This window comes from Zalophus californianus, chromosome 5, assembly GCF_009762305.2.
Source record: "Zalophus californianus isolate mZalCal1 chromosome 5, mZalCal1.pri.v2, whole genome shotgun sequence".
Lineage (NCBI taxonomy): Eukaryota > Metazoa > Chordata > Mammalia > Carnivora > Otariidae > Zalophus > Zalophus californianus.
The window spans coordinates 42,029,488-42,057,108 of NC_045599.1; the positions used below are offsets into that span (position 1 = coordinate 42,029,488).

A 27,621-nucleotide genomic window follows, 5' to 3' on the forward strand; every position below is an offset into this window, starting at 1 on the left:
TTTAGTAATCATGTCAGAGGATGCAGATGAAGAAATCAGGAATTCATCTTAGAAAAGAGAAAGTTCTTTTGAAACATCTTACAGAAGGGGGTACATTTTTGCCTAGTTAATATAAAGAACCTTTGAGCAGTTTAAACCATCTGAAGTGTGGATGTGCTGCTTTCTGGAGCTTCTTATACTGGTGAAGAGTCCAGATCTTTTGAGAATACCGTAAAGCAGAAATCATAACTTTTTGAAAAGAAGCCAATAAAGCCAGTCCTTTATTACATATAAACTAAGGACATTCAGTTATCTAAGGCCAAATTCTTTTTTTTGTCAAGTACATTATCTGTATATAGGACAGAGGTAAAGAGGGAAGAGATGTGTGGAATAAGACAACATGTAGTCCTTAAGTTCAGTTATGCTACCCTACATCTCATAGTTTACAGATTTCATACTACCCTTAAGAAGTTTATAGTCTACTTGGAAAGTCTGCTTTTGTTTGTTTTTATTATGTTTTATGTAAATTAAATCAGGTCTTTCTTGAAATGTGAGGTATAAACATCTCCAATTAAGAAAATGCAACTTATAAATAAAAATAAAGGCATGAAATATCACAGAACAGTATGTGACTGTATGCCAAATGTGTGGAGTAGGAAGAGAGCAGGAACAATTTAGAAAGAAAAATATCAGGCTGATAGAGTTAAGTGCATTTGTAAAACACAGGATTTTAACCGAGCCTTAAAAGATAGGGGTTTTTCACCAGGTGAAGGTATGCTGTCTGGTGTGCTGCAGGCTGGAGATGTGGAGTTGGGGGAGGGGGAGTGAAAGCCCAGGAAGACGACAGGTTAGTCATGTTTGATAGGCACAGCAGCCGGCTAGTAGAACAGTAGAAGAGTAGTGGGAGAACGGCAGGGAAGGTTAGATAAGGCTACAGGGTTTGACCTCTTTTGGTCAGAGCTAGATTAGGTCTGTTGAGAAACAACACGTCTTGCAACCTGCCTTTCTGCTTAAGAGATTGCTCTTAAGCTACTGTAATAAAACATTGCAAAAAAAAAAGGCAAAATGGTTTTATATTAATCAGACTATTTGGGCATTTAAATTAGGCCCATTATTGTTTTCAAGATTATGTATTTTCTCAATAGAAATGAAAAAGAAAACATCTTGAATCTAGTTGAATGTAAAAGTGCTTATTTTTCACATTTGTTTACTAACCTGTGATTATTGATTTTGAATGTTAAGTGATTTAGGGCACATAATAACATAATACTAAATTCTAAAATTATGTATAACAATTTAGTGATAAAGCCTAAATGAATGACATCTGTGGGTAAAAATAGTCTTAACATTTATCGTTTGAAGTAATACTAAATAAAAGTTAATAAATTGTTATGTTTGTATAATATTGTGTAATGAAAACTTGAGTTCATTTCTTGGTCTGTTGTATTCAAATTTACTTTTTCTATTTTAAGTAATCAGAATGTTGGGATTTTAATTTAGGTGGTAAAACCAATCCCTGTTAAAGGAGATGGTTCTGAAATTCACAACTTGGCAACTGAGTCTCAAGGAGAGGGCCAGGTGAGCCCCGCGTCACCCGTTCCCAAAGGCCGACGCAGTCCTTCTCCTGGCAGCACCCCGTCAGGTCGCTCAGTGAAGTCAGAATCTCCAGGAGTTCGGAGAAAAAGAGTTTCCCCAGTGCCTGTAAGTTAATGTTTTCAACAAGTATGTTAAGTTTCTACAATTTTTAGGTACATTTATAACACAGGAAAGATTGGCTAGCCATCTGTTAGAGCAGCATTTCTCCAAGTGTGGTCCACAGACCCTTGATTGGGGGAAGAGAGCAGGTCCTGAGACCCTTTCTGTGGATCCATTAGATCAAAATAAATTTTGTAATAAAACTGAGATGTTATTTGCCTCTTTCACTGCATTAACATTTACAGTGGTGGGTAAAGCTCATGCATTCACCTAAATTAAAGCTATGACAACAGAAATTGGGGTATTTTTGGCAGACAGTTTCCTTAAGATGAGTTAAGTGAAGGAAGGAACTTCAAGAAAGACAATTGAAATGTTTTTTTTCACTAGTGAGATTAGAATTTTAGGAAACTCATATCCACCACTGTAAACTTGACAGTTTCTCGATACTTGAATTTTCTAACGAGATCGGTAATAATATCAAATGTGATTTTTTTTTTTTAATGTATTGCAGTGAAATGTGTAAACATTTAGGAGATCTGCATAACTTGGTGAACCAGTATTTTCCCAATGACCAATGCATGATGAAACAAAATCATCCTTAGGTAAATGATCCATTCACATTGTGTAAGATAGACCATCTGGATTTTCATGTGTAACAGTAGGAAAAGTTTGTTGATGTGGTTTCAGATTCCATATCACAGTCTTCTTGGAACTAGTATCAGAGAAGAGTGTTCATAATTATTGGAAGAGTCTTTTAAAATACCTTTTCCAGCTGCATATATTTGTGAAGCCACATTTTCTTCATGTACTTTAACCAAACATCATTATCACAGTAGACACAGTGCAGAAGCATGAATGAGAATCCAGTTGTCTTCTGTATTAAATCAGACATCAGAGAGATTTGCAAAATGATAGGTACTATCTTTCTGAGAGAGAGAGAGTAAGACTTCTAGTGGCAGAAATGCAAGTTAAAATTTAGTTTCTAAACTTGAAGAGCAAAGAGCAAATGAGTGGGTGGTAGAATGACTAAGATCATGACCACAGGGGGAGATTTGGTTTTCCTTTGATCAGCATATAAATCCTTCCAGAAGTAAATTTTAAGTAAATTTTTTTACATTAAAGCCCAAGATACCCAACAGTATTTATTGGCTTTATGTTGACACAGCTTTAAATGAGCTATTTTTTTTAAAACTTAAAACAAGAACAACCTTGTTATTGCTCATGAATCTGCAAATTAGGTGGGGCTCAGCAGGAATGACTTATGTCTGTTCCCCATGGTATCTGCTAAAGCTGGAATATCCAAGATGCTTCCTTACTCATGTGTCTGGTGCTTCAGCTGGGATGCCAGAACAGTTGGAGGCTGTTGGCATCTCTTCTTCATACTATGGAAGTTGGGTTGCAACACCAAGTTTTGCAAGCTAGGAGAGAGCATGGAACAGATTCTCTGTCTCTGTCCTCAGAGGGGACCCTGCTGACACCTGTTCTTGGACTTCTAGCCTCTGGATCTATGAGAGAAATTTCTATTAAGCCAAAAAAAGATGTATCAAGAGGGCAAGTCCAGTGTGGAAGCTTTTATCAAGCTACCTTGTTTCCTAATGCCTTATTGCCCAAAGGTAGTTACATGCTAGTTGCATATCCAGAATCAGTGTGGTGGGGGACTACACAAGGGTATAAATACTGGGAGGTATGGTTTATAGGGGCCGTCAAAGTATAAAAGTCTACCACAAGTATATACAGAATTGCGTTTCCCCTTCACTCCCCCACTTTAGGGTATATGTTAGTCAAAGTTACCCCTCATTCGTTTTAACACCAAGTTAGCATTTCATTATCTGGATAAATCATAGTTTATTTAATCAACTGCACACTAATAGGGACATGTATAGTCCTTCTTTTCATTACCAAAAAGCAGTCCTGCAAACATACTTTTTATGCATACATAATTTTACACATCTGTAAGCATATCCATAGTCTGAATGCTTAGGTCATATAACATGTACATGTATACTTGTTTTTTCTTTTACTTTTTAATAACTGCTTATTAAAAAAATGGCCGGATTGAGATATAATTCCTATACTGTACAGTTCACCTGTTTAAATTGTACTATTCATTGGGTTTTGGTCTATTCACAGTTGTAGCCATCACTACAGTCAACTTTAAAACATTTTCATCACCTCAAAAAGAAACCCCAGACCAATTAGCAGTCTCTGCCCAGTCCTCAGCAACCATTAGTCTATTTTGTTAGTCTATATATAATTTGCCTATTCTGGTTATTTCATAAACAGTAAATGGAATCATACAGTATATGTGGTGTTTTGTTACTGGTTTCTTTCACCTACCGTTATGTTTTCGAGGTTCATCCATGGTATAACTTGTATTAGTACCCCATTTGTTTGTGTTTGGTTTTTCTGGGTTTTTTCCCCACAAAATATGTTTATTTATCAGTGTATGCATTGATTTTTGCCGTGTACGTATATATCTTAACAAAAATATTAGCTCTGCAATATCATTCTTGTTTTTTTGTTTGTTTAACATTCAAAATTAATTTCCGATTGACCCAATTCTCTGTAATTCTTTTTGGAAGTACTCCATTTTTAATTAAAGAATAACATTCTTTTGTATGGATATACACATTTGGTTTATCTCTTTGTTAGCTGATGGACGTTTGGGTTGTTTCCACTCTTTGGTTATTATGAATAATCCTGTTGGGAACATTTGCATACGAATCTGTTTGTGTACATATCTTTCACTTCTCTTGGGTTTATACCTGGAAGTGGAATTGCTGGCTCATGTTTTCCAAAGTAGCTGTACCATTCTATTTTCCCACCAGCACTGTATGAGGGTTCTAATCCTTCATGTTCTCACCAACATTTATTATCTTTAACAAGGCATCAAAAAGAATTAGAATTTCCACTGGGCATTGATATAGAAAGACCAAGTTCTAGAGGAATCAGTGGAGTGGAATGAGTGATATATATCACCTTCACCACAAGAGATTTTGTCGGCCTTCAGTAAAATGTCTTAATCTGGGGAAAGTCACTTGCCATTAGTTCTCTACAGAGTGTACCACAGGAGGAATTCCATGGAGGTGTTTATGAATTACCATTGCAAAAGAGCATTTAGTAACACATTCAGTGGAAGCTAGGAAATTGGATGTTTAATTTTTATCACTAGAAACAAGTCATTTTGCTTGCTTATGGATGAATTTTTATGCTTTTAACCTTGGTTTACATAGTACTTTTCAAAGAACTCAAATATTTACATTTTGTAAAATTACGACATGGTTGTCTCACTCAGCCAAATGTTTATCATTAGTTATAAGGATGACTGAGATTTTAGAAGTTTACTTGTGATGCATATGTCAGATAAAAAGCATTTGCAAAACACATTTTATCCCATTTTATTTTGGGGCATTTTTCAGAATATAAAATGCCACATGGCCATCTGGTGTGACCCTTTTTTAGGCAGTTGTTAAGTAAGCAATTTACCTAATAGAAAAACAATGTTGTGAAGTTTCAGAGTGGGCGAATCACACCTCCTCGAAGAGCCCCTTCCCCAGATGGCTTCTCACCATATAGCCCTGAGGAGACAAACCGCCGTGTAAACAAAGTTATGCGGGCCAGGCTGTACTTACTGCAACAAATAGGACCCAACTCTTTCCTGATTGGAGGAGACAGCCCAGACAATAAATACCGGGTGTTTATCGGGCCTCAGGTAGGATTTTTCACCATTTTACATTTTATTAGTATCTAGTACTAAGTGAAATGTATGTACTACAACATTCTTGAATTTAGATCAGTTAATTCTCTTTAGTTAACTAAAGTGAATTTAAAATATATTTTGGGCTAGTAAACATTTTTATTTAATGTATTTGTGAACGTCTCTAGTATGACTCAATATACTTTAGAATACAAATTTGATTTAATAAATTCACCAAAAATAAGAGATTAAGTCATAGTATAGACTTTTCTTACATATCCTTATATATCTTACTATATAAGAAAAGTGAAGCAAATAGAAACTTCGTTAAACTTGGAAATATAAAAAAAGTGATCATCTTAGGAATTCTAATAGAACCACAGATTTATTACCAATAGGTTCTCTTTTAACTCTTTAGAACTGCAGCTGTGGGCGTGGAACATTTTGTATTCATCTGTTGTTTGTTATGCTCCGGGTATTTCAACTAGAACCTTCAGACCCAATGTTATGGAGAAAAACTTTAAAGAATTTTGAGGTAATTTTTAATAAATGCTTTAGAGTAAAATTGCTAACAGATTTTTATGGCTCATTCCTGACAATTTTCCATGAGCTCTAAATTTAAATAGACAGTGGTCATTTTGAAGCTGTGAAGATATTTAAGAATTATTTGAGGCTTATCTCTTATAATCCATTGACTGATTAGTTTTTTCTTCCAGATTGAAAAGAAGGTAAACACTGACCTGCTGTAAATCTTAGTAAGCTATATATATTCTTATTTTTGAAGCTCTTAAATTGGCTTTATGAAAATTTTATGAAATAAAAGACAATTCATTCTCTAGAACTCTTTATATGTATATTATGGTGCGAATATCATTGTTACTGTCTTTTTTTCAATGTTAGGTTGAAAGTTTGTTCCAGAAATATCACAGTAGACGTAGCTCAAGGATCAAAGCTCCATCTCGTAACACCATCCAGAAGTTTGTTTCACGCATGTCAAATTCTCATACATTGTCATCATCTAGTACTTCTACATCTAGTTCAGAAAACAGGTTAGTACTTTTTAAGGAATTAAAAGCATTAATCCAGTGTTATTTTTTTATTTTAGAGGTCATTTTTTGTATCTACTTGTTAAGTTGCTCTAAAATAATTTACTTACTGAGTCTTGGCTTTGAAGTTAAAATCAGGGGTAAACAATACTAAAGGTCATCTGAGTATATGTGTGTAGACACACATATATGCATACATATATATGGACTTTTCATCCTGAAAAACTACACTGTTGGAAAATGGCACCTTAAAAATCAGAATATAATAGTCATTTCATAAGAAAAATCAGGTGGCAAGTATAAAATATAAGTGGCTACTGTTTATCAATCATTACCTTTTGCCAAGCACCTAATATGGTATCTCATTCTGTTCATATACCATCCTCATTATGTATGTTTTATCACTCTTTTGCAGACAATGAAGCTGAGACACTGTGTAAAAAATATGTCTTTAGTTCTTCTATAAACAAATTATATACAAGCCGAAGTGGTTTTCCAAAATCACTTTCCAATGTAGGACCTTTAAATTGTATGACATCACCACTTCTTTCATAGATATTTTCACAGAATCCTCATTACAGGCTGTTTTACTTGTGAGAACACAAGGATGCTCTTCTAAACAGACTAATCATTTGTAATTAAGAGATACAGTAGCCGTTAATCACAGGTATTGAAAATCTGCAGCGCTTCTCAGACTCTTCCATTGCCTAGCTGCTAGTAAGAATGAACATGTAATGCTGAAGGATCTGAGATACAGCCCAAAATGACAGGTGTGAAAAAATTTTCAAGTCTCATGTGAATTTTCTTTCTTTTCCAAGTTATTGGGTTTCCTCATTGGTTTTAATGTAAAAAATGAGTTTTTTAAATTACTCCAGAAAGGAATGCTACTTTTCTTAAAAGGGTACCTCCTATATGTTCTGAGGCACCTGTTTGAGAAGCACTAGTCTAAGTGATTAAGTCCCATCTTCATCCCAGCAATTTTTTTAAGTATTATTACTACTTCAAAATTCATGAAGAATAGAAAGTAATCAGGTCAAGGGATTTGTGAAGAAAAGAATGGAGAGACCTATGGGAAAAGTAAATGTTTAAATTTTCTTATTTTTGATTATTGATTTTAGAATTGCAGAGTTTTACAAGTTTTTTGGGAATTAGAGATTTCTAGTTTACATGGTTCAGTGATAACTGAAGCCAAAAGAGGTCATGCAGCTCAGCTGAGCAAAGGCAGAACCAGAACCTCAGTATCTTGACTTCTAGTTCAGGGCTCTTTCTCTTACTCCTTATCTCTTCTAAATAGGTGAAAAAAGGAGCTTTATTTCTTGCGCTTCCTGACCCAAACTTATTCTGGAGCTCTTCTCCTTTGGATTCACATTCCTGTAGCTTTTTGTTTTGGAAAAAGTAAAAAATGTTTAAAACCAGGTAGCCAAAGTTAAAATAGAAAGTTTCTCTCTAAAATAAATGAAGATACCTTCCAAATATGAGCTGGCCATAATATGGAGGTTTTATGAATTCATTTGGATTAATGTATCCATGGGGGGAACCACTGAAGCTGTCATCTTGATATACTGAGTATTTATACTGTGTAGGTAAGTAAGTTAATATTTCATGTAATCACAGATTTTTATATCTAAAGACTACAATTAAAAAAAAAAACAGGAAATTTGTCTGGAGACCTGATTGCATTGTAATTAATTCTAAATTATAGAAGAAACAACAAAAGCCAGAATTGGGACAAAGTGAACCTAAGGTCCTAGTATGTAAATGGGCAAAGGGCATGAAGAGAATATTCACAAAAGAATTTCAAGAGGCTAACAAACATGAAAATGGTTTAGTTAACCTAATAACTAAGGAAATGATCATTAAAAAAAGATACCAGATTTATTTAGATAATTAGTAGAGACTTTGTCATGAGAAAATTTAGTTCTTGTATAAGGATTTGCTTCACTCTATGTCAAGTTCTGTAGCCTTTCTGGAAAAAAAAATGTGGTTTTTAAAATGTTTATGTTTGTTGATACAGTAAATATACTTTTTTTGACAAATTTAATCTGAGAAATGCACAAGATTTATATATATGACTCTTTGTCAGCATTATGGAAAAAAATGAGAACAGCTTAAATATCCAGCAAGGGAATGGTTAAAGTATACCCATATTAGGAATAGTTCATGCAGCTATTAAAATTATGCTTCTGGGGTGCCTGGGTGGCTCAGTTGGTTAAGCATCCGACTCTTGATTTCAGCTCAGGTCATGATCTCAGGATTGTGAGACTGAGCCTGGTCTCAGGCTCTGAGCTCCTCAGGGAGTCTGTTTCATATTCTTTCACTTTTTACTGCCTCTTCCCCTGTTGTCGCCTGCTGTCAGGCGCCCTTTCTCTCTCTCAAATAAATCTTTAAAAAGAAAATGCTTCTGAAGAATACTGAATGGCATGAAACAAAATCTAGGTTATAGTACTGTATGTTATGCCTGAACCCAATTTTTATATATGAAGGTATTGTGGGTGCATACATAATGAGTAAGAATTTTAATGGTTATTAATAGATGGCATTATTATGGGTGACTTTTTTATACTTTGGGCTTTAAGGTTCATCAGGTCTCTGTCACAACTACTCCCCTCTGCCCTGTAGCAGAAATAGCCATAGAGGATAAGTGAACGAATGGGTATGGCTGTGTTCCAGTAAAACTTTATTTACAAAAGCTGGAACAGGCTAATTTGATCCCCTTGTAGTATGTTAATACCTGCTCTCTACTCAAGTGACTTTACTTCTGAAAAAACTATGCTAAAAAGAAAATGTGAAATGTAAAAGAAGTGGGTACAAAAATGTTTCTACTGGTTTCTTAAAATGTGAAAATACAGAAACAATTCATGTCCAACAATAAATGGATGCTGAAGTCAGAAAAACATTTGAGTAATAAATTGTACTTGCAATTGGACTAAATTATGGAATTTTATTTTTTTCTTCTAAGCTATTTTTGGTGTAATTTTAAAGTTACTTGACCTGGGATCATCTCTGCCATTAATATTTTTATTATAGACTGTTGTACAAATCATTTCTGCCATGGTTCTGTTAATTTTTGTCATTAACCACATGCATATTTTGACAGCACTTCCCCACTCCACATAGCTCCATAATTATGAAAAGAGATAAAGAGAAGGGGCAGATAATCAGGATGGAAAGAGACTAGTATGTGTGCCTTCACCTCAGGAATCATGCATCATGGCTGCTGCACCTGTTTGTTCAGCTTTTATGAAAGTTTTTTAAGCAAACTTACTTTGCTGTCAGTCATTCAGACCTATTTTTTAGGAATTATATAGCTTAGGGTTGTAGAAGAATAATATTAGGCCCAGAGAAAAGCCTAAGCTTAGTAGAGACTCGAATTTGTTGGGGTAGGTAGATTATGAGATATTCTCCTCAAATTAAAGCCTACCACAAACTGATTTTATGTCTCTGGCAGTTTATTTAACATCTCAGAACCTAGTCTTTATATTGTAATGGAAATATGGTTACTGATTTTTAAGATTTTATTTATTTGAGAGAATGAGAGAGAGAGAGAGCACATGAGAGGGGGGAGGGTCAGAGGGAGAAGCAGACTCCCCGCCGAGCAGGGAGCCCAATGCGGGACTCGATCCCGGGACTCCAGGATCATGACCTGAGCCGAAGGCAGTCGCTTAACTGACTGAGCCACCCAGGTGCCCTGGTTACTGATTTTTAAAAGTCACTCATGACATCATGAAGGTTCAACAAAAATTTATAAAATATAAAACAAAACCCCTCTCTCCAGTCTGGGCTGCATACAAAATAACTACTGTTAACAGTTTAATACAACTTTTAAAAAATTAAATAAAGGAAGTAAAACTCTATCCTGCATTGTTTTTTTATAGACACACACACTCCTCAGTACTTCTCTCATTATATTTTGATCTGAAACTTGCTTTTTTATTTTTGTTTTAACTTTAGATACCAGGACCATTTTCCTGAGTCAGTAGAAAAATACACACTACTTTCTTTTCATGGCTGTATAGGATTATGTAGATATGCCACAATTTATTTTGCCATTGCCATAATTAATGGACATTTAGTACACCTAATTTTTTGCCTATTAAATTTCTTTGTTTATATATTCCAAATAACTCTGTAGGATAGCATCCTAGAAAATAGGTTTTTTAGGTCATGCATGTATACATTAAGTAATTTAAGAAATACTAGCACTTTCCTTTCCAAAAACTTGTTTTTACTCCCACCAGCAGTATATATGAGAACTTGTTTTCTTATGCCAATATCAAGGCCAGATGTTACCAACCTATACAATTTGTGTCAATCAGATTAAAAAAAAAAGGATATGGTTTCATTAATACACATTTTATACTTCATTTTTCATACTCAACTGGCTATTGGTATTTTTCATTTCAATTGCCTTTTTATCTTCTTTGCCCATTTTACTATTGAATTACTAATATTTTTCTTACTGATTTTTAAAAGCACTTTGCGTATTAAGAGTATTTCAAATATACACAATAAAGTTGCAGTTTTGCCATAAATTGGAATCATTCTAAACAAATTAGAATTGTCATGCTTTTTTTTTCACCATATAGTATATTGTAGATGTCTTTGTCATTTATGAATGTCTTAGATCCTTTTTAAAAGCTTCACAGTGTGTGGTGTACTATTTTTTTTAACCTTCTTTTGATGTTCATTTGGTTGATTTTTTTTCTTTATACTAAATAATACTGCAGTGAATATTCTTTTATACACACACACACACACACACACACACACACACACACACACACACACGTTTACTATTTTGTGTTTCCTTATGATATATTCCTAGAAGTCTAGTTGAAAGGTTTTGCTTATTAACAATGTGACATATATTTCTAGCTTAGTTTCTAGGAAAGTTGGACCAGTTTATGGACCCACAAAAAATGCCTGTGATGGGCTCTAAGGTCCTCTCCAGTAATTGAAATCTTGAAACTATTGGCATATCACATGTTTGTATATAGTCAAACCTTATACCAGTTTGTTCAAAAGGTACAACAGCAGAATTGAGGGGCTACATAGGTCTCTAAGATTGTAGTTCGTATACTGAATTGTATTCATACCAAGGAAAGGTTAACACATACTCACAATCTATAAATACTAGTGGTGTGAATCTTATTTAAAATTGCTGTATAGTAATAGGAGAAATAAATATTTCTCAAATAGTTCCATAAAGATGCTCCTAACAAGAATTTCTAATCAGTTTTTTCATATCGTAAAGAATCCAAAATTGTTTTTAGCTATGGTGTTAATTCTGTATTATATTCTTTAGCATTTAATGCTTTTCTTTCCCCTTATAGTATAAAAGATGAGGAGGAACAGATGTGTCCTATTTGCTTGTTGGGCATGCTTGATGAAGAGAGTCTTACCGTGTGTGAAGATGGCTGCAGGAACAAGCTGCATCACCACTGCATGTCAATCTGTATGTGGCTCTTTTTCTCCCTGTGCTTCCTCAGCACAGTTACTCTAGGAGTCAACTATATTATTTAGGATTTTAACGTGACTTTTGGGGGGAGAAGAAAAGTATATCTAGGCCCTTACGTAAAGTTTTCAACGAATTGGAGTTTAGGATTTGTTAGGAGATGAGCTTTGTGAGCAAAGAAATGTAATATAGTGTGATACGTGTAGTAATGGAAGGCATGCACAGAATTAAAAAAATTCTGGTCTGGAAGGTGTACGTGGAGGTGAGGAGGTAGAAGACCTGGGCAGGCATAACAGGGTAACATGAAAGCAAGTTTTGGAATGACATTACCAGGTAATCAAGGGGGCAGAATGTTTTAAAAAATAGCAAAATACATGTTTTAACTAAAAAAAAAAATAGCATTTGCAAAAGGTACATGCATCAGAATAATTTTACCTCCTGTGTTTGCTTGCTTCTAGGTAAATACATCAAATTATTTTTTGAGGTTCCTTTGATATAAACTTATACTAGCCATTAGCAGCAATTATTATATGCAACTACTTAATGTTAAGCATTTATATTTTTTTTAAGTTTTTTTCCTTTAATTTTTCAGGGGCAGAAGAATGTAGAAGAAATAGAGAACCTTTAATATGTCCCCTTTGTAGGTCTAAGTGGAGATCTCATGATTTCTACAGGTAATTTTGAATTCTGAATTGATGATTTGGATATGTTTAATAAAAGATAAAAATGTTCTTAAAGTGTTATTTAAATCTTTTAACACGCTTTTGTTAATATTTCGCTTAGCCACGAGCTGTCAAGCCCTGTGGATTCCCCTTCTTCCCTGCGAGCTGCACAGCAGCAAACCATACAGCAGCAGCCTTTGGCTGGGTCACAGCGAAGGAGTCAGGAGAGCAATTTTAACCTTACTCATTATGGAACTCAGCAGATTCCTCCTGCTTACAAAGATTTAGCTGAGCCATGGATTCAGGTAAGTAGTTCTTACTCTTCATTTCTCAAATAAACCTTTATAAGACCAATTAATGTAGCTATCTCCCAGTTGTTTATATTATAATTTAAGAAAGTACTTTTGCTTCCCTCCATCATGACTGATAATTCGATTGAAATTTTTACCTCTGGTGTTAACACTCTGCTGCTTATTATAAATGAGTTTAAACTTCGAAAATTCTCTCACCTCCCATCTCTAGAAAAATCTCTGAACCATCAGACATCAGGATTATCTAAGGATAGACACTAGACTCCTTCAATGCTAACTTGATCAAATGTTTAATCCCATTTCTACTAAGAATTTCTATCATTTTTCTTATTTATCACCATTTAAACTCAATTTCTCTTTTCTGTATCCTCATGGCATATATAGTAGATGCTTAATAATTGCTGAGTGGATGAATAAGGGAAAAAAATGTATGGCTTTTACCTTATATTAGCCATTTTTATTTGAAAGGGCAGTTTCCATTTTTACTTTCTCTTCTGATGAAATGTTTTTTCTTCCTCAGTAAATTGGAATTTCTATTGGTTGGTTGGTTGGAGTCTGGTGATTTTCTTTGTTGTTGTCTGCTTAGTCTATTATTTTTTTTAAAATGTAGAATCCCAAACTAAACAACGTCTCCAGTAGACAGTAGTTAAGTAAAATGTTTTCAGTAATCTGTTAAATTCTGTTTAATACTATTAAATTTGTAAACAGACACACCAACTCATTCAACTTGTGTGTCATTAGGATTTCCTTTTTCTTTTTATGACTGTTACAGTCCTGCAGCTTTTGAATTCTCTTTTCTCAGCATGTAAGTAACCTATCATGAATCTAATAAAATTTGCAAACTTAATAAACAGTTTATTTTTTTTATCTGGTTCATTAATGGTATTGAACATAGGCCCTCACCTGCCCCTTCATGAGTCTTCAAGAGAACTCTCGAAGTTGGTACCTAGGAGCTATTGGACGCATTCTTTCAAGGCAGTGGTGTAGTCAGTTTTGCTTAAGCTTTAGGCTGGACTATCTACTCCTAGTTTTTTACTAAGAATATGACATAAGAGAATTAAGACTTAAACCATGGTATGCTCTTTAACACTATGTGCCACGCATATAATAAGTTGACTATATTCTAGTTGATTTATTCTCCTTTACTGTCACCTTGTAACAGAACACATTTAAGTAAATCATTTATTTGCCCTAAAATTGTGTTTATTCATCTCTAAAATTTAGAAATTTTTCATATGATAAGTTATCTTAGGTTTTAAGTTTACTTTTACCTAATTGGCCCATAATGTCAAAACCATGTACCCTTTCCTTTATTTAGGGACTCTTGGGCTTTGCAGGCATGGTGATTTGCTGATTTGAACAGGAGTTTTTTTCTTTTTTCTTTAGATTTTTCCACTCCCTTCATTATAGTTCCATCTGTTTTATTGAGGGTTTTTTTTTCTTTAACCTTTTTCTACAAGACAAAAATCACATTAAAAGTTTTTGACTTACCACTGTCATCTGTAGGAGAAATACTCTGTATCTCTTGGACACTCTAGTGCCTTTTTTGATTTGGCTTTATCTTGCTTCAGTTTTTTCTCTGTTTAACTACCTTAATACAAATATAAAATTGGGGTTCTTCACGGATGTTTTTGGTCGTAAGTATAGGAGTACAGAAACATATACATATCCATCTAATTACTTAATGGAGTTCACTCTTAATTTTATTTGAGCTAATAAATGTAAAAGAGTTTGGATAATTAGCAGTTAAACTTGAATATAAAATTCCTCCTTCTGATTTTTAAGTGGCCAGACATAATTTGAAACTGTGCAGATTGGTGAAGATTTAAGAAATGTCCACAATTTTCCTTTAGTAATCAAAAATCATGCTTATATTCAAATACTTGAGGTTCATTAGTTTTTCTCCACATTGAATTCATTGTGTTTGTTTGACTATAGGTATTTGGAATGGAACTCGTTGGCTGCTTATTTTCTAGAAACTGGAATGTAAGAGAGATGGCTCTCAGGCGTCTTTCCCACGATGTTAGTGGGGCTCTGCTATTGGCAAATGGGGAGAGCACTGGAAATTCTGGGAGCAACGGTAGAAGCAGCCCGAGTGCTGGAGCCAGCAGTGGGTCTTCCCAGACCAGTATCTCAGGAGACGTGGTAGAGGCATGCTGCAACGTTTTGTCAATGGTCTGTGCTGACCCTGTCTACAAAGTGTACGTTGCTGCTTTAGTAAGTAGCTTTATTACATAACCAAAGCATTATGGGTGGGTTTTTTGTTTTGTTTAGAGCTTATAGATATCACTCTTAAGATCCAGTGAAACTACTTTACCTGATCATAATCCCAAGAAATTGCAATTTTCCATTTAATCTCTTCACTTGGATTTTACTTGTTTTAATCTATTCAGGTTTTCTTATATACTGTTTACTTTCTCCCCTAAAATAGCCATGTCTTGCTGTTCATATCTTTAAATTTTCCTTACACCTTACACATGATCAAATTAAAAATGCTTTATGGGATAGCAAGTGATAATTACTTTTTTTAAAAATTTGATATTAGACATTAAGGAGAACATTGTATGGAAATTCAGGATCCTTTTCAAAGAGGAGGGTTACATGACATAGATGACTGAGTTTTTCTAGTCGAAGCTATTATAAGTTGTCTTTCATGAGTGGGATGGAATGAGGAGGTTAATTTGTAATTTTGGAGGCTAATTTGACTTTCTCCATTCTGAGTATACATATCTTTAAAAACCTCAGCACTATTGACATTGAGCCAGATAATTATGCTGTCTTGTGCACTGTAGGATGTTTTAGCAGAATCCCTGGCCGCTACCCGCTAGATACCAGTAGCAAACCTCTCTTCTCCCTCCCACCCGCTTCGTGACAACCAAGAATGTCTCCAGGCATTGCTGAGTGTCCCCTGAGGGTCAAAATTGCCCAGTTCACAACCACTGCTTTAGAATAATTCTTACCTAGTTTGTTTTTAAAACTCATTAATCTCTCTGCTTCCACTCTCAGTCTTTCTCTAATCCATCCTATAACAACTATGCCCTGTGAGTCTTCTTTTTGAGAGGTAATATAGCCTGACGGTTATGAACATGAATTTGGAGTCAGAACTGAGTGCTTTCATAATTTATCATCCTAACTGGGGTACCTGAATGATCTGCTAGTTAAACTGGGACTAGCCTAGGCAATCTGAACATAAGGTCAAGATTACAAAGACCTTGATTCAAATTCTGGTTCTTCCATTTGCTGGCAGTGTGACTTTAGGACTCATTAAATTTCAGCTTTCTCACATATAAAATAATGAAAATGTTACCTCTTAGGTTTGAAATGAGATTGTGTAAAACCTCTAGCCATAATGTCTGGCACATTGTAAGAACATTGACTATATAGTAGCCATCAGTATTCCTTAAAGACCACTTTGATTATTCCCTAAGTTAGAAACCCTTAAGAGGATTCTGTTGCTTTAGCAGCATTTCCAAAAGCATATTCCATGACAGTTTGGCAGGATTATGAAAACCTCCCCTGAAGAAAGAGGGATACTCCCCTGTGTTCAGTTAAAATTGCTGAGCAATGAATTACACGAGTTAAGTGGGTCTGTTCACTGCATGGCTTCTAGGAACCTTCAGTAAGCTAATGTACATTAGGAATTTTTAAGAGCAAGAAGTAGAATGCATTATTTCCCAAATCTGTCTTACCATGGTCTGTTTTTTTATGTAGAATATCCAGGGACCAGCATACTGTAAAGACCAATGTTCTTGGCCCAACTTTTTACCTCTTTTTCTTAACTATTTTCCAACACAAACCTTCAGGCATACTTGTTGTTCAGTGTACTGCCTCACTGTCTGGTTGTTTCTTCTTAAGTTCAGATAGTTTCCCATGTAGTCTGTGAGCTGTGGAGTAAAGGAACTCTGAAAATCATACTATATTCTGATTCCTCTATAATTACTTCGTGTGCCATGCACAGTGGAGGCAGAAATGGCTCCTTCCCTTAAAGCTCTCCATTCTTTCTCCCTTCCCTTTTGTCCTTCCTGTTTTCCCCTCCTCTCTCTCATTTGCTGAACCATTTGAGAGTTATTTGCAGGCATCACATGACATTTCACCTCAAATATTTTAGTGCGTATCTTTTAAGAACAAATACATTCTTCTGTATAACCACAATGCAATCAGCAGACTCAGGAAATTTAGCATTAATAACAGTATTATTATGTACTTATGAAATCCATATTCAGATATCCCCAGTTGTTGCAAGTGTCCTTTATGGCTAAGCCACAGACCTTACTCAGTTTTTACCAGTTTTTCCATTAATGTCTTTTTTCTGTTTTAGGATCCAGTCCAGAAACTCACATTGCATTTAGTTACCATGCTCCCTTAATGTCTTCCCATCTGTGACAGTTCCTCAGTCTTTCCTTGTCTTGGATACATCTTGACATTTTTGAAGTGTGCTGGCCACTTATTTTGAAGAATGTCCCTCCTTTTGGGTTTATCTGATATTTTCTCATGATTTGATTGAGTTTATGCATTTTTCATAAGAATACGAGAGGTGATGTTGCCATTCTTAGTGCATTGTATCAAGGGGTACATGATGTTGATGTGTCTTATTATTGGTGATGCTGTCTTTCATCATTTGGTTAAGGTGATGTCTGTTGGGTTTCTTGCTATAAATTACTATTAATAAATGTCTTGGAGGAGATACTTTGAGACTGTGCAAATATCCTGTTTCTCTTAAGAATTTTGCCCACTGATTTTAGCATTTGTCAGTGGATTTGCCTATGGATTGAAAGTATTAGAGTTTGTCTTGTTGCTTAGAGAGAATACTATAATACCTGAACAACAGGCAAATTAACAAGTAATTTGCAAAATGCATAGAAAATAAATTACAGTTTTTCAGGATTACATATTTTTCTGGTAACTTCATTGCTTTTGTGGCATTTGTTGTGTTGTGTGCTTTCCCGAATACTAAAATTAGGTTGTTTACCTGGTCCCTTCAATGACAGAACATTATAAAAAAAATACAAATACAGTAAAGACATTTTAAGGTATTTGGAACTCAGGCTATATAAGAGAATATAAAGTTTTGGGTGGGAAGGTTTTATTTTTAAAGCAAGCGAGTCTTACTGAAAATTCAGAAATCAAAACGAGTCTTCTTTTTTATTTTAATGAAATAATCAAAATATGCCTTTTATCTGGTTTGCTATTTAAATCAGTATTTGCTCTCTTAAGAGCCACTAGTAAAAGTTCTGTACTTAACACAAATGAGGTAAAACTTACGAAATTATGGAATTAGACCTCATTATTATGGTGCTCTAATGATTTTGTTTCCCTCATTCCTTCTATATTAATTAACTGGAATTCTTCTATCAAGAGGAACTGTCTCTTCTCTCCCCATTTATGTATTTCTTCAGTTTTTAAATTTATACCAATATAGGCTGATGGGTATTTATTTTCATCTATGGATTAAAATCCAGTACTATCATCATTTAATTTGTTGCTCATATTATTCCAGCTTTGGCACTGGAAGCTCTTTCTTAACTTCTCATTTTAAAATTCATACTTCAAAAATTGCAGAAATAGTTCAGAGAGTTTCTTTGTACCCCATCTGTTTACTTACTCATTTATTTGTATCAGTATGGATCCATGGATTATTTATTTATGGGTTATAATCCTTTCCTATCATTATTTTATTAAATCACCTCAGATTATGCCAGGGTCTTTGATGCTTTTCAAATGCAATTAAACTGACCTTCAGTTTTTTCCTCCCAGAAAACGTTGAGAGCCATGCTAGTATATACTCCTTGCCATAGTTTGGCAGAAAGAATCAAACTGCAGAGACTTCTCCGGCCAGTTGTAGACACCATCCTAGTCAAGTGTGCAGATGCCAATAGGTAAGGCCCTATTGATGAACTGCTTCAAACCCTCTTATATTAAAAGCCTAGCAACAAGCCTCACACCTGGTGAGTATTTGATACATATTTATTACATGAGGCTTTGAATATTGTTTTCTAATATGAGATTTGAAATTAAAATGTAACACTTAAAGCTGTTGAACACTAGGGAGAAGGACTAATGACAGGCTAACAAATTGCATGGATAACCATATTATTGTGTTGTGATTGATTTTCTTTTATCTTAAAGTAATATTCTTAATCTCAACTCCAGTTGAAAGAACAATAGGTGTTATATACATAATCTCATTTTAGAGAATGAGTTACACAGGATAGGAACCAATAAAATCATTGCATCTGCTTAAAAATACAATTCCATATTTGCTGTGTAATGCAATTTTACTCTATGACAGTTTATGCTAAAAAATACCCCCACAGCAACAAATTCCATATAGCCCTGCAATATCCTTAAAAACTGACAAGAACAAGAGTAATGCTAATTGGAGCGGTAAAGATAGTCAGAGAAGTGAGGCACGATCGTAGTAAAAATTAAACTGTGCTTTTATGAGACCACTGGTTCGCTCACCGCTCCTTTAATTAGTACAGCTGGCGCCAAAGGTCTTTGGGCATTCTCGCCTCTTCCCCTTCCCACCCTTCTCTGGGGGCGGGGACTGAATCCCCCTTGTTGTGCCTCTGCCATTATACCCGTTTGGAGCTCGCTCAGCCCAACTTTTGTCTTCCTAAGTCACATGATGTAGAGTTTGTAGGTTTGTATGGTCTCAAAAACTAGGTGCTTAGATTTGACTTGCTTCTCATTTCATGAAGTCTGTCTTGTGCCTCCATTGTTTTCTCTACACAAGCCTATGGATTGAAAGTATTAGAGTTTGTCTTGTTGCTTAGAGAGAATACTATAATACCTGAACAACATTAGGCAAAATAAATAATTTGCAAAATGCATAGAAAAATTACAGTTTTTCAGGATTAGAGTACATATTTTTCTGATAACTTCATTGCTTTTGTGGCATTTGTTGTGTCATGTGCTCTCCCGAATACTAAAATTAGGTTGTTTACCTGGTCCCTTCAATGACAGAACATTATAAAAAAAATACAGTAAAGAGATTTTAAGGTATTTGGAACTCAGTCAGGCTAAAGTTTTGGATGGGAAGGTTTTATTTTTAAAGCAAGCGAGTCTTACTGAAAATTCAGAAACCAAAACGAGTCTTCTTTTTTATTTTAAGGAAATCATCAAAATATGCCTTTTATCTGGTTTGCTATTTAAATCAGTATTTGCTAAGAGCCACTAGTAAAAGTTCTGTGCTTACCACAAATGAGATAAAACTTACGAAATTAGACCTTAAATAATGAATATTATTATTTGTAGGGACATTGTTAATGTGATTTTAGTGGTGGAAAAGCAAACACTTGTGGAAGCTTTTTTCCCCACCTTTTCACATAGCGTTACATTACTATTGTCCTTTTAATGTGTATTTTATCTAAGATCCAAGTCTGATGTTGCTTCTTTCATTTTTAGTCGTACAAGTCAACTGTCTATATCAACACTGTTGGAATTATGCAAAGGCCAAGCAGGAGAGTTGGCAGTTGGCAGAGAAATACTTAAAGCTGGTAATAACTTTTTACTTAATATAGCACGTCTTACCATTTTCCTTCGCCTACTGTCTAATCCCGTCATCTCTGATAGGGCAATTGTATACGGGAGTTTGGAGTAATTGTGTAAATTGATTGAGTCAGCTAACATTAGAAATATGAATTAATCTAAGAAATTCTTTTTTAAAAGATTTATTTATCTGAGAGAGATCACACAGGGGAAGGGGCAGAGGGAGAGGGAGCAGACTCCCTGCTGAGCGCAGAGCCAGACTCAGGGCTCAATGCCAGGACCCTGCGATGATGATCTGAACCAAAATAAAGAGTTGGCCATTTAACCGGACTGAGCCACCCAGGCAACCCCTAAGAAATTCTTAAAATGAATATAATTAGAGTATTATTCTTGGCATTTATTCTTGGCATTATGCTATTTTGATCATATTTTTAGATTTTAATATCGCTGTTTTTCAATTATTTTTGCTTTCCTTTTCATAGGATCCATTGGTATTGGTGGTGTTGATTATGTCTTAAGTTGTATTCTTGGAAACCAAACTGAATCAAACAACTGGCAAGAACTTCTGGGCCGCCTTTGTCTTATAGACAGACTGCTGTTGGAATTTCCTGCTGAATTTTACCCTCATATTGTCAGTACTGATGTTTCACAAGCTGAGCCTGTTGAAGTCAGGTAATTTTTCTTCTGCAAATATATTACTTTGTTCTTCCTTTCTACTCCATCCCCACTCCCCTAAGGAGGACACATTTTAGATTCAAGAAAGATTCAGAAATTACAGAGCATATATAGGTCACTAATACCTTAATCTTTGATTGATATAAAAACCTCAAGTCTAGGCTATTTAATTAAAAATTTATAGATCCTTTGTTCTGAAACGGCTCTTTTTTAAATGTGTAAGTTGTAAATTAGTACCTTTTTTAATTTGCATATATTTTGCAATAATTTTGACTTGTCTAGTAATTGAATGTGTTTTTTTTTTCTTTCAGGTATAAAAAGCTGCTGTCCCTCTTAACCTTTGCTTTGCAGTCCATTGATAATTCCCACTCAATGGTTGGTAAACTCTCCCGAAGGATATATTTGAGTTCTGCAAGAATGGTTACTGCAGTACCCCACGTATTTTCAAAACTATTAGAAATGCTGAATGTTTCCAGTTCCACTCATTTTGCCAGGATGCGTCGTCGTTTGATGACTATTGCAGATGAGGTGGAAATTGCTGAGGCCATCCAACTGGGCGTAGGAGACACTTCGGATGGCCGACGTGACAGCTTTTCACAGGCCTCTGTCCCTTCCAGCTATCCAGAAACCACAGAGAACAGCTCCCTTGAGTGCACAGACCATTTGGAGAAAACTGGAAAAGGACTGTGTGCTACAAAACTGAGCGCCAATTCAGAGGACATTACTGACAGACTGGGCAGCATTTCAGTAGGACTTCCCAGTTCAACAACAATGGAGCAACCAAAGCCAATGGTTCAAACAAAAGGCAGACCCCACAGTCAGTGTTTGAACACCTCTCCTTTATCTCATCATTCCCCATTAATGTTTCCACCCTTGTCAACTCCTTCTTCATCTGCCCCCTCTGCACCAACTGGTACTGGAACAGATGTCTCTAAGCATAGACCTCAGGGATTCATTCCCTGCAAAATACCTTCTGCATCTCCTCAAACACAGCGCAAATTTTCTCTACAGTTCCAGAGAAACTGTTCCGAAAACAGAGACTCAGATAAACTTTCCCCTATCTTTACTCAGTCAAGACCCCTGCCCTCTAGTAATATACACAGGCCAAAGCCATCTCGACCTACCCCAGGTAATACAAGTAAACAGGGAGATGCCTCAAAGAATAGCATGACACTTGATCTGAACAGTCCTGCCAAATGTGATGACAGCTTTGGCAGCAGCAGCAATAGCAGTAATGCTGTCATACCCAGTGATGAGACAGTGTTCACCCCAGTAGAAGAGAAATGCAGATTAGATGTCAATACAGAGCTCAACTCCAGTATTGAGGACCTTCTTGAAGCATCTATGCCTTCAAGTGACACAACAGTAACTTTTAAGTCCGAAGTTGCTGTGCTCTCTCCTGAAAAGGATGAAAATGATGATACCTACAAAGATGATGTGAATCATAATCAGAAATGCAAAGAAAAAATGGAAGCTGAAGAAGAAGCAGCTTTAGCAATTGCCATGGCAATGTCAGCATCTCAGGATGCCCTCCCCATAGTTCCTCAACTACAAGTTGAAAATGGAGAAGACATCATCATTATTCAACAGGATGTAAGTATAGTCTTGAAGAGATTAGAGAGTTTCCTTGGACCAAGCTGAAAGAAATCTAACTCAGAAATGATGCTTTTCACATGAGTTAATAGTGAGAAGCAGTTTTTCACATAGAATTATGCAACAATTTTGTGTCGTTGCTTAACCACAAACACTACTTGCCTATTTCAAAGGCATTTCTGGTTGCTTCTGTAATGGTGATCACTTCTGCATTTGACATTGGTCACCAACACTGTCCCTTCAGAGGTCAACTTTATAGGTGGTTTGGGAAGCCAGACTGAACAAGAATAATATTTTGCCAGACTAATTTCACAAACTTTTCCTCTTATAACTTAACAGTAAAAAGATTGCTTTCATTTAATATGTAGACACCAGAAACTCTACCAGGACATACCAAAGCAAAACAGCCTTACAGAGAAGACACTGAATGGCTGAAAGGTCAGCAGATAGGCCTTGGAGCATTTTCTTCCTGTTACCAGGCTCAAGATGTGGGAACTGGAACTTTAATGGCTGTTAAACAGGTAAATATCTAGGGAGCACATAAATGACTTAAATTATAAAAACGAAGCATGAGCAAGTAAGAAAAATAAAGGATATGTCCCTGTGTGTATACGTTTTAGTTCTTTTTCAGAAACCTGAATTTCAAAGTAAATACTGCTAAAGCACCAAAAGTATCATGAATTCTAATGAAAAGCTGAAGCATGATTATTTTAATGAACTGTAGAAATGACCCCTGAAAGTATAGTCTTGAAGCATGATTATTTTAAGATGCAGCATCATGATGGGCCTCATAGAGGTGGTTTTTGGTTTGGGTCTGTGCTTTTTATAAACAAGAGTTAGGGTTTCCTACTCCTTTTAGCAGTGTTACCAGTGCAGCAGCATCTTGGGATCTCTGTAGTTGACTTTTTATATTGAGCATGTTTATCAAGATAAGAAAAAATAAAGCCTTCATTTTTAAATGATGTTGGTTCTTCTATGAATAGGCTTTTCTCATTCTATCTTTAAACAGTTTTGGAGGATTGGCAACATCCCATTTTTTTCCCTTTTTCTGATATTTCACTGCTTCTTAAGCTAGACTCTCTTCTTTCTAAGAGCTTGACTTGGTTTTTTATAAAGTATCTACATTGTATCCGTGAGCATAAATGCCAACTCCTATTAATCTATAAACGGATTTGAATTTGTCCATTTTAGATCAGATTGTTAGTGAAGTCTGTAAATAGAATAATTCATCAGAATTCAAAACTTTGTAAACATGGTTATTGAAACAGGTGACATATGTCAGAAATACATCTTCTGAGCAAGAAGAAGTAGTGGAAGCATTAAGAGAAGAGATCAGAATGATGAGCCATTTGAATCATCCCAACATCATTAGGATGTTGGGAGCCACATGTGAGAAGAGCAATTATAATCTCTTCATCGAATGGATGGCAGGTATGTTCCTGTTTTAAATCGCCAGTAATAGTACATGAATTGAACTTTCTGGCTGATACTAAGTTTAGGAAAAACAGTAATAAAGACTTATTTTTAATAACTAGTTGTTTTTCTAAAAGCAAATCATCCCTAACATAATACGACCGGAAATACTTTTTTTGTCTTATACTGACTGGTTGATTGATTGGTGGGCAGCAAAGCAAAGTTTATTGAGCGATAGTACACAGCTCCCAAAGACGGAGGGAAGCCAAGAGGGCTGGGTTGCCCATTTTGTCTTACATTTAAATATAAATAAGATATTCATTGTCTCAGTATCTTATCTCACTGATACGAGGAATTTGAGAAACAAGACAGAGGATCATAGGGGAAGGGAGGGAAAAATGAAACAAGATGAAACTGGAGAGGGAGACAAACCATAAGAGACTCTTAATCTCAGGAAACAAACTGAGGGTTGCTGGAGTGGAGGGGGGTGGGAGGGATGGGGTGGCTGGGTGATGGACACTGGGGAGGGTGTGTGCTATGGTGAGCGCTGTGAATTGTGTAAGACTGATGAATCACAGACCTGTACCTCTGAAACAAATAATACATTATATGTTTTTAAAAATATTGTCTCTACCTTTCAAACTTTTTCAGTGTTTCTTTTTAAATGATTGTGTAGCACTGTTTTATAGGAATAATTTTTTTAAAACCTATGTGTAAGACTCATTTTTCCAGGTGGCCATCAGTGGGACAGATTTGAGATGTTTTAACGTGACAGTATAAAAATGAAATTAAGATATAACTTGGAAAAATTATTGTAGGTAAACTAGCACTGAAGCATAAAGTTGAACCTAATTATCTACTTGAACAAATAAAAACTGAATTTTATGTGGTATCATATCATACGTACAGTAAAACAAGTAACTTGGGATGTAATAAATGATAAGTGCTTGGTTTAACTTCTTAGATTTTTTTTTTTTTGCAACTGAAGGAATGGATTTCTATTTACATATCTGTTCTTTAGTATGTTCTCTGATGTTGGGTATAGCTGTGTTGATTAAGTTGACTATTATAAATACTTCTCAGTGTGAGGTTTATTGAGTTTGTGACCTGTCCCAGGTCAGAGCTGGTAAATAGTAGAATATGAAGCCTCATGCTGGATCTTCTGGCTCCTCTCTTGTCTGGCTTCTCTCTACCTTCTGCAGAATAACATGTTAGCATTCTTTACCTAAGTCTTACTAAGAAAGGTATTTTGTATATCTTGGTCAAAAAGACAGAGAGATGAATGGTACATTGCAGAAATAGTTCCATGTAAAATTGTTAAGTTTTAAAGTTTTCTGAAATCTTGACCTTCCAAAAAACTATTTCATGAAAGTTTGATGAAAATGTCTAATTGATAGGTTTTCAGATTCCTGGAATGTGTTAGTTTTAAAATCTGTTTGACTTCTGATGCAGAGGATAAATTTAACATTTCAAATGTGAATGTGAGCACTTGTGGCACAAGCTTATATAACCAAAGTGTAGTGAACAGTTTTAATTTTGCCTTGAGTTTATAATTATTTTATGTTTGTCTTACAGGGGGATCTGTGGCTCATTTGCTCAGTAAATACGGAGCCTTCAAGGAATCAGTAGTTATTAACTATACTGAACAATTACTTCGTGGCCTTTCGTATCTCCATGAAAACCAGATCATTCATAGAGATGTCAAAGGTAGGTATTATTTTAATTACTACCTACTAGTAATAAATAGAAAACAAATGTAGTTTTACAACTTGGACCTTTGTTGATGGTTTCTAACTTGAGATCAACTATGGGATTGTTTCTCCTGGGTAACTCAAATCACTAGAATTAATAGAAGTGAAAGGAACCTGTGGAGTCATGTAATCTACCCTCCTCAGAGAGACTGTGACTTTTCCAGTGTTACTGCTAATTGATGGCAAACCAGGTATAAAAATCAGGTCTCTGATTTTCTGTCTTGGTCTCATGACCTACTGCCTCCCGAAAAGTTCCTGTTCCTGGTTTTACTTAGAATAATTGGGATATCGTGTACTTTTGAGAAAAATCCTTTCAAATCTTTTGCATTTCATCTTATTAAGAACTTTGGGGGGCACCTGGGTGGCTCAGTCGGTTAAGTGTCTGCCTTCAGCTCAGGTCATGATCCCAGGACCCTGGGATTGAACCCCGCATCAGGCTCCCTGCTCAGCAGGAAGCCTGCTTCTCCCTCTCCCACTCCCCCTGCTCATTCTCTCTCTCTAATAATAAAATCTTTAAAAAAAAAAAAAACTACTTTGGTTTTCTGACGTGACTCTCTGTGGCTAGTATTTGATGTAACCTATTCAAGTAATTTTACAACATTAATTTTTTATAATTGTGAAAGGACTGTATATTTTGAATTGGTCTAGGTGAGTATGTTTCAATAGCACTTTGTCTTAAAATGGAAACTGCACTAAAATTTTAACTTTGAGGGAAGATTTCTGCTGGGAATCATTATATTAAAGGTTTTCAGCACTTAGTACTATTTCATTAAATGTCTGCCTTTATCTCTTTCTGCCTTGTTACTTTGATCATCCCTGTGAGGATTTGGATTTTATTTATTTTGCACTGTTGATACCTGTGTGCCTTTAGCAAGAATGAAATGAATTCAGAGGGGAGATTTCTCTGAATGCTTCCATGCCCACTTCCTTTGTTACTGTCCTGTTTCGTGAGTAGTATTTTACTGAGTTTTTAATCTGTTCTTTTGTTTTTAACATACAAGGTCATTTGCTGTTTCTGTTGATAGGTGCCAATCTACTAATTGACAGCACAGGTCAGAGACTGAGAATTGCAGATTTCGGAGCTGCAGCGAGGTTGGCATCAAAAGGAACTGGTGCAGGAGAGTTTCAGGGACAGTTACTGGGGACAATTGCATTTATGGCACCTGAGGTGAGAAGCAGCTTTCAGTGTGATGAAAGAAAATATCTGGAGTTGTGTGTGACAGAATTACAGCAAATTAGTTTGTAGTGTTATTCAGTATATGCTCTACCAATTAGAAGCTCATGGCTCTAAAATAAGGTTTTAATGATATCCTTGATTTTAGACCCTTACCTGTCTTTCCATCTTTGTCTTGACAAAATTTTTAAAGACAGGTTTTAATAGTTTGCTTATAAGGCTATTTCTAACAAAGAATTTTGGGGTAATTTGTACTATTAGTTTTGTAGTACACCCAAAGAACACATAATTAGGAATCTCAACCATTATTCTCTCCCTATTCCAAAGGGAGGTGAGCACAGAGAAGCTGGTCTTAGTAGTAGTGGAAGAAGTTTAACTAAGCATTGCTGTTCTGAATCAGGCTTCTTCTGTTGTGTTCCGAACTCTTCGTGTTTATATGTAGTGATAATTGTTGTCCTCTGGCTCCATAGTTTACTTAAGTGCACTGGGGATGCTTGGAAATTCTATGATGCAACTCTTTCTCAGAATCTCAGAATTCTCCAAAATACTTTTGTGCCACATAGGAGATTAAGCTTGTTGATGAAATAAATGAGACATCAGGCTAGTCCATGGAGTTGCTGTCTGTACCACTGTTTTGATCTGAAATAAAAAACTAGAATCCATAACTACAGAATGTCTT

The 27,621-nt window shown here is 35.5% G+C and overlaps 1 protein-coding gene across 4 annotated transcripts in view; it reads left to right on the plus strand.

Moving 5' to 3' along the window:
• The window catches only part of MAP3K1 (mitogen-activated protein kinase kinase kinase 1), a 75,229-nt gene that overhangs the window by 43,481 nt on the left and 4,127 nt on the right, over nt 1-27,621 (plus strand). For 3 of the 4 annotated variants that reach the window (XM_027606806.2, XM_027606804.2, XM_027606805.2), the window contains exons 3-18: nt 1,480-1,680; nt 5,186-5,386; nt 5,790-5,906; nt 6,272-6,420; nt 11,751-11,872; nt 12,465-12,546; nt 12,656-12,839; nt 14,784-15,062; nt 18,600-18,721; nt 20,253-20,344; nt 20,819-21,008; nt 21,323-22,604; nt 22,973-23,125; nt 23,873-24,035; nt 25,593-25,724; nt 26,794-26,936. In XM_027606806.2, the coding sequence (XP_027462607.1) occupies nt 1,480-1,680; nt 5,186-5,386; nt 5,790-5,906; nt 6,272-6,420; nt 11,751-11,872; nt 12,465-12,546; nt 12,656-12,839; nt 14,784-15,062; nt 18,600-18,721; nt 20,253-20,344; nt 20,819-21,008; nt 21,323-22,604; nt 22,973-23,125; nt 23,873-24,035; nt 25,593-25,724; nt 26,794-26,936 (3,612 nt within the window). The remainder of the gene's footprint in view (nt 1-1,479; nt 1,681-5,185; nt 5,387-5,789; nt 5,907-6,271; nt 6,421-11,750; nt 11,873-12,464; nt 12,547-12,655; nt 12,840-14,783; nt 15,063-18,599; nt 18,722-20,252; nt 20,345-20,818; nt 21,009-21,322; nt 22,605-22,972; nt 23,126-23,872; nt 24,036-25,592; nt 25,725-26,793; nt 26,937-27,621) is intronic. The other variant, XR_003522296.2, reaches the window with a different exon arrangement.